At 57.3% G+C, this 13,117-nt stretch overlaps 2 protein-coding genes across 4 annotated transcripts in view; one reads left to right on the top strand and one right to left on the bottom strand.

Moving 5' to 3' along the window:
- Nt5dc3 (5'-nucleotidase domain containing 3) overlaps positions 1-10,461 on the top strand; it is a 40,523-nt gene extending 30,062 nt beyond the window's left edge. Inside the window, exons 11-14 of the mRNA XM_003461066.4 lie at positions 750-836; positions 2,221-2,361; positions 5,418-5,482; positions 6,604-10,461. Coding sequence (XP_003461114.3) covers positions 750-836; positions 2,221-2,361; positions 5,418-5,482; positions 6,604-6,856 — 546 coding nt within the window. The 3' untranslated portion in view covers positions 6,857-10,461. The remainder of the gene's footprint in view (positions 1-749; positions 837-2,220; positions 2,362-5,417; positions 5,483-6,603) is intronic.
- Positions 10,462-12,789: 2,328 nt separating this feature from the next.
- The window catches only part of Stab2 (stabilin 2), a 137,434-nt gene continuing 137,106 nt past the window's right edge, over positions 12,790-13,117 (bottom strand). For all 3 annotated transcript variants that reach the window (XM_063255465.1, XM_063255467.1, XM_063255468.1), the window contains one exon: positions 12,790-13,116. In XM_063255465.1, the coding sequence (XP_063111535.1) occupies positions 13,075-13,116 (42 nt within the window). In that variant the 3' untranslated portion in view covers positions 12,790-13,074. The remainder of the gene's footprint in view (position 13,117) is intronic.

The raw sequence follows: 13,117 nt of genomic DNA, 5'->3' as shown, positions 1-13,117 counted from the left end.
ATAGCCTGTCAAGTTTAAGGTGCTGATAGGGAGCTAGAAGTTGTGCGGAGCACCGAGCGTGCGGGGCACACACCCAGGTCAGTCACTGTCCCGCCGTGAGATGAGTGTGTATTTTTTGGCACCGGGGTCAAACTCCCGACCTCGCGCTTGCCAGGCAGGGGCTTGTGCTGCTGAGCTAAATGTTCAAGGTGCAGTTTAACAAACTGAGTCCCAGAAGGTTCTGGAGTGTCTGGAAGAATGAATTGCTGGTCATTACTGTTACTGAAATTAGTGTTTTTTAACTTTCTAGGTGGTTTATAACAATGTTGGATTTGTCAGAAAGTAGTTCTCAGGGCCTTGAAAAATTAGATTTGATACACTATTTTACTTCTAGAAAATCAACTTAAGAAATTAAGATGTATCTAATAAAACTTTGCTACAAGAATATTTATTACAAAGTAACTCCAGGGCGTGGATAGAAGGACTCGGTGCTTTTCAGCTTCTCCAGTGACAGTGACGCTGTGTACGGCACAGAAAGCTGATCAGCGGGCGTTAATGGGTGCAGGGCAGTTACAGGAGGGTGAGGGGCTTTGAAAAGTACATTTGATGCTTTTCAAAAGCAAGTCAAAAAGATTCCCTGGGAAGGTGCTTTCACCTTATATTTTGTTACTTCAGATAAAAAACAAAATCAGCTGTTAGACCTTCTGAAGTAGACTTTCTGCACTGCTTCTGCTATTTGGTGTGAAGTCTGTGTCCCTCTCGTGTTACAGGGAAATCTGTACGAGTTTCTGAAGCTCACCGGCTGGCGGGGGTCCAGGGTGCTATATTTCGGTGACCACATATACAGCGACCTGGCGGTGAGTGCCCGCTCTCTCTCCCTGGTCGGGGACAGATGAGTTAATGCCACATGTTTAACGATTTCTCTTTGGCTAAGGTCACATTTATGCTTTTATGAAAATTTGGCGGGGCCACAGTTTTAAAGGTCTCCTCTTAGCAGAGCATGGTAGCCCAGAGTTGTGGGAAAGGTCAGTTTAGGGAAGTGATGGACGTTCCTCAGTTGATGAGGAAACTGTTCCTGGCTGAAGTAAGAACCTGGGCTGCTTCCTCTCCCTTAGTCCGTGGATCCAAAACCGTAAACACGTGGTCCTCAGCGGGGCGCCACCCTCCTCGCGCCTGGAGAACCAGACTGGTGCCTGTGGCCCGGGACCTGGGAGCTGGGTCTAACCCACGCGGAGCGCCCTCGGGTGTTCGTGTCTGAGGCCCCCCGTCCTTGTAGGGCTGAGTCTGCCCTTGGGAGCGATCCCGGGTCTCGGTACCGGAAGCCAGGGACAGAGCGGTGTCCGAGGAGGGTGGTGGCTGTCCCCCTCCCTGCTCTTCCTGAGTACCCCACGTAACGCAGCGTTTCCCTCCCTCCTCTCCGTGCCTCTGGTCTGTTTGCTCTTTGTCCCTGGTGCGTGTCCCCGTCTGGCACTGTGTGTGTACCTGCTTGCTGGTCTCCTGTGGACACAGGTGTCTGTGTGTGGCTGTGGTTGTTCACTGCTTTATCATCTTCGGTATCTGAACTGTGCTTGGCAGTTAGGAGCCAGCTGACCAGGTGTCTGGCCTCTCAGCATCAGGACCAAGTTTCTTACATTTTTTCAGATAAAACTGATCTTAGACGTCCTGGCTTGCGGTCTGGTTGTGGGGTTCTAATACCAGGAACGACAGATGTGGCCCTGGCTGCTTAGGTTGACGCCCAGCCTGGGGCTCTGTGCTGCCTGGAACCTGGAGCTCACCGAGGGGCTCCCCAGGCCTGCGTGTGGGACCTGTGGTTTTTCTTTCATGCTGTGTAGCCCAGGCTGGCCTCACAAACTCGTGTGATCCTCCTGCCTCAGCCTCCCGAGTGCTGGAACTACAGGCGGGCGCCTCCCTGCCCGGCATGATCTGTGTTCTGGAATGGAGCCCTTGGTAGCGATCAGGGGGGCCGCTGTCTACCCTCCGACCTTCCCCGCCCCAGAGTGTGGTTAATGGTCCCAGACCCTGGGTGTTTGGTTGCTGGTGTTGTGTTTTGTCCCTGAACCCCGTGTTCTGCAGGAGCCGTGACTCCCGGCAGTGGGTCTCTCGAGCCCCACCTGGTTTAACGAAGTGTGCGGCCCACTGGGCATGGCCTGGTGAATCAGGAACCACGCCAATTAAAGTCGTCTACATGAAGCCCAGCCCTGCCTGGGAAGGGCAGTGCTGACCCGCGGCCTTCGCCCGCAGGACCTGACGCTGAAGCATGGCTGGCGGACGGGCGCCATCATCCCGGAGCTGAGGTCGGAGCTCAGGATCATGAACACCGAGCAGTACGTGCAGACGGTGACCTGGCTGCAGACCCTGACCGGGCTGCTGGAGCAGATGCAGGTGGGCGGCTTGCTGGCCCCGCGGGAGCTGGTGGGTGGCTTCACGCGCTCACTGTCTATCTGGAGCCCTGAGGCTGTGGCCTCGGTGGACCCAGGGTGGCTGGAGGTTGTGGTGGGGTTGCTCGGAAGGAACTTGGCGCTGCCCATGGGGGCAGGGTGGGGCCTCGGGAGCAGTGGGTGCTGTTTACTCCTCGGGTCCCCATTTCTACACAGTCATGCCAGGGCGCATGGCCCGTCGCGGCCCAGGCCTAGGCCTGCCTTTAGCCTGCCGTGGGTCGGCTGTGTTCTGGGCCTCAGTTTCCCCATGTGTAAGTGAAGGACCTGTGCCAGGAACACCGTGGGCATCAGGGCTTCCTGGAAAGTCACAAAGCCACGGTCAAGATGCCAGGCCCAGCCTGGGTGCACTGTGGAGACCGCCATGGTGACCTGTGGACCGTACCCAGGCGCCTGTCTCTGTGGCTACAGGGCCATGTGGGGCTGTTCTGGGGGCCCCGTTAGCCAGCCGTCTCCCGGCCTGCGGATGCCCCCCTTGGCTGCTCCCGTGACCCCCTCCACCCCTCTCCCGTCCCCTCTTGGTACCTGTCTCCTCCTTGGTCACGAGGGTCCCCTGTCCTGGTGACAGTGCCACCTCCTTTACCCAAAGGGGCGTGGACACTGCTCCTTTGGCTGCCATCCTGCAGCCTGTGCCCGTGGCCTGATGCCCGCAGCTGGACCTGCCAGCAGCTTTGGTGGCCGTGTCCAGGCAGCTGGTCCCCTAGCGGCGCGTTCCAGGACGTGGGTCCCCGCACGTCCTCGGGCCTGGCTCCCAGCACAGTGTCAGTGCCCGCCCCGGCTCTTCCCCTTCTCTGCTGAGAGCTGGTTTGGTTTCGTGTACCGTGCTGGCCTGTGAGGTGAGATGGTTTTCTAAAAATACCTTTGGGGCAGCGTGGCCCAGGAGCCGAGCACAGGGCCACAGGACGCCAGTCACCATGGCTGGGCTCGCGCCTCACTTACTCAGGTCGGGTCACAGCCAGCCTGTGCGGGGGGCACGGTTTACAAAGGACAGTAAGGGTGCCGGGCCAGAGTGACAGAGAGGGCTTGAATCAGGCCGGGGTGGGCAGGCCCGGGCTCTGGAGCGTGCTCGCTGGTGAGGAGGCCTCGAAGCGGGCCGAGGCTTCCTGTGCTCAGGATGGGCTGTGCTCTCAGACGTGCTCAGCTGCGGACCAGGGATCGTAAATGGAAAACTCTAGAAACAATGTCTTAAATCACTTGCCTTAGACTGTGGTTACATTGGTTCTGTGTTGTTTTTGTTGCTCTCTCACTGTGCTGAATTTGTAAATTAGATTTGGTCGCAGATGTGTGTGTAGAGAAACAACATGGGCGTGGGGTTCAGGACTTGGTCAGGTCCGGGGTCCCCTGCGCGTGGGGGACAGCTCTGCCCACCTCACTGCCCACCTCGGTGATGGTGGCAGCCGCCCAGAGAGACGTAGCCCTGCAGCAGGACACTGCGTCTTAGCTTTGCTCTGCTTGTTTTCCTCTGACCCGGGAAGGCCTGGAGGTCAGAGGGGACGTGGGTCAAGGAAGGGAGGGGCTGCAGACCCGTGAGGTGGAGGTGACTCCAAAGCCCCGGAGCAGAGGGAGCCCCGCACGCTGTCCAGGGAGAGAGCCGGGCTGACAGGTGCACGGCTTCCAGAGTCAGAGCGGCCGGCCAGCAGTGGGCAGTGCAGAGGGGCACCCAGCTGACCGGCTGGACATGAGGCCTTTGTCCCCAGCGCCGTGCAGAGCGGAGCACGGCCCTGCCAGGCCTCGGGTGGAGCGCTCTATGGTGCTGTGGGTCGGGTGACTTAGAAGCGCCACCGGGGTGTCCCTCCCCGCCCCCTCCCCTGCCCGTGTCCTCCTGGAAAGTGCAGCAGGTTACTTTGAGAGCACAGAGTCGTTTTACCTGAGGAGGGAAATTTGAGTCTGCTGCTCTGGATTAGGAGCGTGGGGTTCTGGTTTCCAAAGAGGGATTTGGGGAGCGATTCTGCGAGGCTCCCCTTGAGGAGGGCTGGGGAGAAGCAGGTGCACGTGACCTGGGCGGGCCCGGGGAGGGGTGGAAAGAGGTCCCTGGGAGGGGAGGCCGTGTGGGGGCCGAGGGGACCCCAGCCAGGCTCGGAGCTGGCCCTGGGCCTCCTGTTTCTAATTTCCCCTGAGGGGCCTTGGGTTCAGAGGCCCCCATGAAGGTGACCTTAGCAGTCCTCCAGATGAAGGCCCCCACTAGCACAAGTTGAGTGTGTCCAGTCGTGGAAGGCGGGCGGGGACCACACGGGGCCCTCCGGCTCCTCCGGTGAGGAGATGGCAGCTGGGGCTCTGGCCGCCGCTTCTCCAGAGCCCAAGGGGCCCACAGGAAACCCCTGGAAACCAACATGCCGGGCCAGGGTGGCTGCCTTTCCCTGCACCCACATCTTGGCCCAGCCTGGAGTTTCTCAAACCTTTGCGTTCACTGGGGTGTGCTACCGTCTCGCCTCTTGCAATGAGTAATTCTTTCCTGTTATGTATTTGAAAAGGTAATGTGGCATTAAAGACAAAGTTAAAGCTGGTTAGTCCTTCTACCCTTACACAAACTTAAGAAAACACTGCGTGTGTAGCGTACCGTTCACGAATGTACCCCGTGTTTGCACACTTGCTGTGAGTGTGGGCACCGCTGTGTGTGCTGCTTCCGCGGCCCTGCCCTGTCACGTACGTGTGTATGACATGTCATATGTGTGTGTAATGACATGTTGGTCACCTTAGATATTTATGGGTGTTCATACGCATTACGTTCATACGCAGCTTTTAATAGTAGTCCACTAGCTTTGTGGAGTTCCGTCTTACCTTGTTGAACCAGGCTCAGGTGATGGGCATCGACAGCCATTTGATGTGTGCAGTGAGGGAGGGGGGATTCAGCTCCGAGGTGTGAGAAGGCATCGTTTCTCGCAAGTGCCTGCCTCGTAGGCTTAAAGGAGTAAAATGCACCCGAGGGGAAGCGCCCACTGGGAAACTCTCCCGAGCTGCTGGGTGCTTCGACGCCCCCGGGCTGACGTTTGGCTTCTGCCCCAGGTTCACAGAGACCCCGAGTCGCAGCTGGTTCTGCAGGAGTGGAAGAAGGAGAGAAAGGAGATGAGGTGAGAGCGCAGATTGTGCTTTGGATTTCGTTTAATTTTGTTTTATTGTAGAGACAGTGTCTTGCCCTGTACTCCAGGCTGGCCTGGAGCTCCCAGTGATCCTCCTGATTCAGCCTCCCAAATCGTGGGATTATAGGCGTGGCCTCCACGCCTGGCCAGAAAAGAAAAAAGCCCCACAGGTTTCAGTCCCATCCTGTGGGCCGGGAAGATTCAGAGACTGGTGGACAGCTGGGTTATGCTCTCGGGTACCTTACACAGCAGCTCTGGTTTGGAAACCTAAGTGCATATTTAAAGGGGTGGAATCTGGGCCCCAAACCGTGTCCTCTCAGCTGGTATAGGCAGGAAGATGACCAGAGTCAGTCTGAGACCTGGTCAGACAGACAGACAGACAGACAGTTTTCTTAATAAGTTAGCTCTCATCTTAGTTACATTGCTGGGACAAAATACTCTGATGCCCAAAATTAAAGGAAGAGAAAGTTTATTTAGCTCACAGTTTGTGGAGGTTTCAGTCAGTAATCAGCTGGCTCCAGGGCAGGGTGGTGTGCAGCAGGACAGCACTTTCCCTCCTGTACACCGTCTGCAGGCTGCCTGCCCTTGGGCAGGCACAGCACTCACACCCCCAGTCCAGCCCTGGACTGGGACGTCACAAACTCTGGATTTCACTGCATCCAGGAAACCCGCCCCCATGACCACGTGAGGCTGTGGGGGGGCTCTCCAGACGCAAACCATAACAGGCTGCTTTCATCAGTTTTTCTCCCACGTGACTTCTGCTTCAAAAGTTCTGATTTCAGTATCAAGCTTTTAAAAATCCCGTGTGGTGCCAGGTGTGGTAATCCCAGCAGTCAGGAGGCTGAGGTAGGAGGATTGCCACGAGTTCCAGGCCAACCTGGGACACACAGTAAGTTTAAGGCCAGCCTAGAATACACACTGAGAGCCTGTCTTAAAAAACCCAGCCACACTCATAAATAAATGTAAAAAGCTCATGTCCGCACACGTGTCACTGCCCATGATGAACGTGAGCGTTACATACTGCAGTGTATACTGGTAAAAATGAAAGTCGGGAATCACCCTGAAACACTTCGTGGGACTCACTCTGTTGCGTCTCCCTGTGTGCTGTGCAGAGAAATGACCAAACGCTTCTTCAACGCGCAGTTCGGCAGCCTGTTCCGCACGGACCAGAACCCGACCTACTTCCTGCGGCGCCTGTCCCGCTTCGCGGACATCTACATGGCCTCCCTGAGCTGCCTCCTGAACTACGACGTGCACCACACCTTCTATCCCCACAGGACTCCGCTGCAGCACGAGATGCCCGCCTGGGCCGACCGGCTGCCCCCGTTCAGGGCCCCCGTCCTGCAGGCTGCCCAGGCCGAGTAGCCGCGGCGGGGGACACTGCTGCCCGGCCTCCGGGCGGTCGTGGTGTGGAATGAGAGGACCCCGGGATGGCCAAGCTGCCCCGCCTGCCCGCAGGGCTGGGGAACTGATTCAACCTGCTGTTTACTGAGGTCCCTGCGCGGTGTCCCTGTCCCAGGGTAGAAGAGACCCCGATTCCACCTCTGCTCCTCAGCTCCAGCTAGGAGTGGGTTCTTCACAGAGTGTGCCCTGCCTGGATGTTTGCAGGCCGGCACTGGGCATAGCGACCAGCAAAGTATAGGGCTCATGGGCAGCTGTGACTCTGGGTGGTCCTGAGCTTTGGTGGGGTGCTGGGGAGCCGCATCTGTCAGGGGCCCCGCCTACCCGGAAGGGAGCATGAGAGAGAACATGACCCTTTGTCCTCACCGTGGGCCTGCTGTGTCCACCTCCCCGCTGGCCCAGGGCAGCGGTGTGGGCAGGAGCAGGAGATGAAGTGGCTCTCCAGCTGGTGGGACGGGGACGGTCTTCCTCAGAGAAGGGGCTGTGTGGGGTCAGGGAACAGGAAGCCTTTGGCTCCCAGGAAGCGCCCCTAAACCACCTGTGTGTTGGCATCATGTGTTCACCCTGGAGAGGGTGAAACGGGAGGCCTCCTAGTGAGACGCCCCCACACTGGCCTGGCGGAGTCTCGTGAAAACGCCTGCATCCTGAAAACCGACCAGGGCTGGACCACTATCATTGCCAGGGAGGTGGAGGAAGCCACCGTCGCCTGCAGCGCCCCCACTCTCCCCTCCCGTCCCCTCTCCTACTGTCCTCCTCCTCACTGTTTCTGGCCTGTCCCTGTGGCTCTTGGGACTTGGGGTGTTGCCTGGGGGCTGAAGGTGAAGGACATTGAGGTTGTAGGAGGACCCCCTGTTCTCTCCCCATCCCACTTTGCAGGACCCCCCGCCCCATCTGTGTTTGCATACCATGTGCTGTGTGCTGCCACATCAGCGTCCAAATGGTGATTCCGTTGCACGTGGTGCGTGAGCACTTCTGTTCAGAGGCCCCCGCGTGGTGTCCCACGTGGTGCCAGGACTGAGTGTGGGCTCATGCTGTGCTGGGGCAGGAACCAGCCGGTCGGAGTGAGCTTACCATCCTAAGTCACAGCTGCTGACGATGCCAGCTCGGGGCTGGTGCGGTTCAGCAAGTGCGGAGCAGGCTCAGTGGTGCCCTTCTTTGCCATGGGAACTGCCCGCGGTGGTGCAGGTGACCGTCCAAGCCCAAGCCGGCTCCCTGGCTCCGTCCACTGCTGCTGCACACACAGGAGGTCACGGCAGCGGTGCAGCCATGCTGCGTTTTAACCCAGTGTTTTGGGGCCTGGCATTGAAAGCCCACAAGTGAGGGACAGAAGTGCTCGGTGTGGGGTGTGGAGGGGGTCCCCGAAAGGCTGTGCTGTGCTGATGATTTCCGCTTCTAAGAAGCAGAGCCAGGGAGCAGGTATAGTTCTGAAAAGACTTCCTGGTCTGTGTCTAATCAGATGTTCTCTGGGTACACGCTGGGTGCCAGCCGTGGGAGCTGGGTTTCCTCAGCCATGAAGCAGAGCTCGTTCTGACACCCGCTCTAATGTCTGGGTCCCCACAGAAGCTTGGTGGGGGGACGTTTTCTGGTTTGAATGATGGATTTTGTGATTGACCCCCTTTTAAGTAGGGGTTCAGGCTGGGAGCCATGGGCAGGTGCTGGTACCTGCTGCATCAGGGCCCCAGCCGGCACCCCTGGGCGCATAAGCGCATGCATGCGGGTGCAGATCGGAGGTGTGGGTGATCCCTGTGCCACTCTGTACCCTTCCTTGTCCGGCTCCATCCGGACGGGTTGTGGCTGGTTGTGTCCTGCCCCTCCACCAGGCCTCGTTTCCTGGGGGTCTGCAAACATCAGAGCCGGGAAATAACGGTTCCCCACCATTAGAAGGTCAGTTTGCAAGGCAAACAGCAAATCGAATCTGAACAGTTAAAAATCACTGTCTTTACCATTGCTTAGGCCGATTCTCTTTCTTTCTTTCTTTTCTTTTTTGTACTGGGCATCGACCTCGCACTTGCCAGGCAGGCGCTTGTGCTTCTGAGCTAACTCTGCGGCCCCATCTGGATGATTTTCTGTGTGATGTAAGAATCTCTAGGCGGGGACAGTGCACACCGGCCATGAGCCTTGCCGTGCCCAGGGCCGGCCTCTGCAAGCCCATGGCCTCCGGTCCCTCTTAGGAGGAAACCGACTTTTAAGCCGGTTTAGGTGTTGGGCGTGAAGCGCTCACCTTTCTGTGTTTGTCTCTCCCTGTCTTCTTGCTCCACTGACTCCTGGGGTTTTCATGCTCCCCATTAATACCACGCAGCGTACACTCCCTGCCGGGGGAGGATGGCTTTGCTGCCACCGCCCCGTCGGTCATCTTCAGAGAAGTGGAACGTGGGCTCACCAACCCCGGATTCAGCTTGGGGTGTGTGTGGTGCCACGAGGGCTTCTGAGAACCGTGTGTGTGTGTGTGTGTGTGTGTGTGTGTGTGTGTGTGTGTGCACATTCATGTGTGCACTAACCATGCCACCCACACAGCCACGCTGCCCCGCCCACGTGGCTGGAGAGCTCCGGGGCTGACTCTGGTCTCCCGTGCAGGGCTGCTTGATCTCCCTTTGTGCCACTGTTCTGCGTGGCCTTGGTATTTGGGAGTCAGGCCCAGAGTCAGGGAGGGCAGGCAGGAAGCTGGGGTGCTTTGCTCTGCTCTAGGTGGCTGCAGCCTTGCGGGCCCTCACCTTCTCCCAGAGGGATGGCGCTAGTGTGACTCGATTTACATAATCAGGCTGTGGTTTGCTGGGCTCTCATCTCCTGGGTATTTGGGAAGATTTCCTTGCTGAGAGCTTGTACCCACACCGTGGGAAGGGGCCCTGTAGATGAGTGTGGCCGGTTGGGTTCCCCAAGCAGGCCGTGTGGGGATCCCTTGCTCTGTGCACTTGGGTCTCTGCGCCTCACCCTGGCCTGTCTGTGGTTGTGCTGGCGCTGGCTGCCGGCCTTGGCCGTCCCCATAACCCAAGGGCTTCAAGGTCTCCATCCCAGGACAGCTGGGCCTGGGCGTGCCCTTGGGCCTTTCTGGGGGTTTCCCCTACAGGAGAGCCCGGCCTGCCCAGATCACACCTACTTCCTGTGGCCCCAAACCCTTGACTGCTGGGTATGGGGCTGCAGAGGCCTGGGTGGCCTCGCCACCAGCTTGGGACAGCCCTGGGGACCCCTGCAACTGTAGAGCTCCCTGCCTGCGGGGTCACTGAGGCCCCTTGAGCCTGTGTGGCAGCCAGCACCTCCCGGCCAGTCCTGCCCCTCCACTCCCCAGGTGCCATCCTGGCAGCTTCTTGTAAGCCCCACACACAGCCTCTGCCTGGGGGACCCCCTCCACCCACGTTTTCTTAGTGGTGCGGGCCTTGACTCCCCATGCAGGAGACGGTTCTAATTGTTTAGTGGAATGTCAGCTCGGGCCTGGATGGTTCAGGTACCATAAATACAAATTAGTAGGCGCGCTATTTATTCTGAATGTGAATTTGCTATTTATTCCCAACATTAATTTTATGTGTTAAATGATGCTGAACTTAACAGCCAAATAAAAGTTTGAGTTGGTACCACTTGGTGTGTCGGGAGGTATCTGTTTTGTGTGCTGAATCTGCAGTCCTAAACCTGGCTTCGTCCAGGACTGGAGCTCGTTGCTCCTAGAGAAGAGGAGGAAATCCCAGCGGACCCGGACGGGGACGGCCATCCTGAGAGGTTAGCATTTCGGTCATGGTGTTCTCACCAGCGTCTCCTCGTCCTGCCCCCAGCAAGCTTACGCACTTTGCAGGCCTGGAGACCCGGTAATCAAAGACACTGCGCCAGGGCCACAGGCCGGGAGTGGGGGGACCCTGCTGTCCCCACACAGAGCCCCTCCTGGACCCCAAAGAAGCGGCGGCCTTCGGGCTCACTGCCAGGTCACCAGGAAAGCTGGCGATGTATAACGGACTGAGGAGTGAGGCCATGCCAGGAACGCACTCTTGGGTTTTGGGAAATCTGTAAGTATTTTGAAGACCTTGTTAATAAACTTTTTAAAAAATGTGTGCATCTAGCTTTTTAAAATCCTTCCCTCTCACTGTTCGGGAAGTGCTGTCACCGGTTTGGTTTGGCCGTGGGTATCTGGTGTCCCTCTGGTGGCAGTGTTGGCCTTGCCAGGGAACCCGTGCCGTGTGATTTGTTCAGAGTGGTTTCCTGGGAACACAGGTTCCCCATCATGGCACCCTGTCCAGAGGAGGTGACACTGCCCCTCTGCCTGGAGTGGGGCTGCGTCCCTTTCCTGAGTTAGGGGAAGGCTCCCGAGATGCCCGGGCTCTACAACTTTGGACTTGGCTGATCCTCCGCCCGGCCTGTCCCTCTGTCCCCAGCAGACAGTCTCCACCCTGGCTGAGCTGGAGGAAGTGCGGAGGGTGCCTGTGGTCTCGGTGATGGTGGCTGACAACTGCTAAAAACTGAGGTCTGGTGTGGGCGGGGGTAGCCTTGGGCGGGAAGGAACCCTGGTCCCCCCCCACAGCACCCCATCGCCCACAGTCCTGCAGCTGCTTGCTGGCACCTGCCTCAGCTCCTTGTCTGTAAAAGTGCATGGTTGGATCGGTGGGGTTCACCCTCCTCCTTGATTTCTAGGCACCCCTCCCCCCCCAGATCTCCAGAAGGAACTCAATATGGTCAGGGTTCGCCCGTCCTGTTGCACGGGACTTGGTTTTCTTTCGGGGTGGACGCTGCTTCACTGCGTGGTTACATCACAGAAACCCTCTGTCCACAGATGGTGGGCATTTCTGGTGGTTAAGAAGACTCTTGCCAAGCCGGGCACGGTAGTGCACCCCTGTAATCCCAGCACCCGAGAGGCTGAGGCAGGAGGATCTCAGAGAGTTCGAGATCAGCCTGGGCTACAAAGTGAGCTCAAGGCCAGCCTGAACTGCACAGTGAGACCCTGTCTCAAAAAGACAAAAAAAAAAAAAAAAAAGTAATTGCACCCTGAGCAGCTGCCCACACGTTGGGGTGGACGTGTTTTCGTGTGTGTGACCACATGTGTTACCCGGCGGTGGGGTTGCTGACCCTGCTGTGGTTTTTTGTTCCTCTCCGAGGAACTGGATTTTCCCAGGACCGTACTGATTTACATCCTGGCAGCCTCACCAAGGCTTGTTCCTTTCTGTTACAGCCAGCAGAGTGGGTGAAATCCTACCACACTGCCCCCTCACCTCTTAGTAAACACAGACAAAGCAAGCTGAGCCAAGAAAGGAGACAACCCAGATGCCCATCAGCCGAGCAGCGGGTAAAACAGATGTGATAGTTTATACAGTGGAGCACTACTCAGCTATGAAGAAGGGTTTGTAGGTAAATAGGTTCCGCTTGAGCCCATACTCATATAAAGTGAGATAAATCAGACGTGCATGTGTGAATACTGGATTAAAGGAACTGAAGAGGGAATAAGATCCAAAATCTACAACAGATGCCGTGAAAATGAAAGGGAAAGAAACTGCTCAGAAGAAAAGAACCCGGAAGGAGGAAGAGAGAAAAGGGATGGAAGAGGGAGTAATAATAATCTGATCTATGTACACACGAGACAGCTGGGCAGCCGTACTGCGCACTGTGTGCGTGGAAAGAACGGTTGGTGCTCTGCTGTTCGTCAGTGTTGCACGCCTGTAAGGGGACCTGAGCGTTGAAGACAACGATATAACAACTATTGTTATATCCTGCAATCCTGTTTTGAAATCCTCTATCGCTATTGTTTGGGGTTTTTTTTTTTTTTGGTGGTTGTTTTTGTTTATATTTTTGTCTTTTCTCTTTAAAATTAAGACAGAAAGAAGGCCGTAGAGGGCGGATGACAAGTGAGACAGCCCGACACACGTGGGCTCCGCCTGCCGGCTTGGCTCCTCCTGGTGTAGACAGTGTTTGGTTTCCCAGGCCCCTCAGTTTGTGCTGTGGGCTTTATTTCTGTTCCATACACGTCACCGCGTACATTCCAGTACCAGTGCTGGGGTACAAAGGCCCGGGGGTGAGCCCGGTCTGCAGTGCACAGGCTGTTGGGGGCAGCGGGATGCCACCTGCAGTGGGCTGGTGTGTACGTCACTGCTGAGGTGCCAGGACCGCAAGTCCCCAGGAGGCTGCTGGTTCTGCAGAGTCAGGTCGAGGCTCCTGTGGCCCGGGTGGTGGTGGCTGATGGCTGGATGCTGGTGGGTGGGGGTGGGGGGAGCTCACAGGGCCCCGGCCCCCAGGGGGTCACTGTCGTCCAGCTCC

The sequence above is a fragment of the Cavia porcellus genome, unplaced genomic scaffold (genome assembly GCF_034190915.1).
Source record: "Cavia porcellus strain 051 isolate PalLab524CR breed Dunkin Hartley unplaced genomic scaffold, mCavPor4.1 scaffold_8, whole genome shotgun sequence".
Classification (NCBI taxonomy): domain Eukaryota; kingdom Metazoa; phylum Chordata; class Mammalia; order Rodentia; family Caviidae; genus Cavia; species Cavia porcellus.
This window is presented reverse-complemented; position numbering and strand designations above follow the sequence as displayed.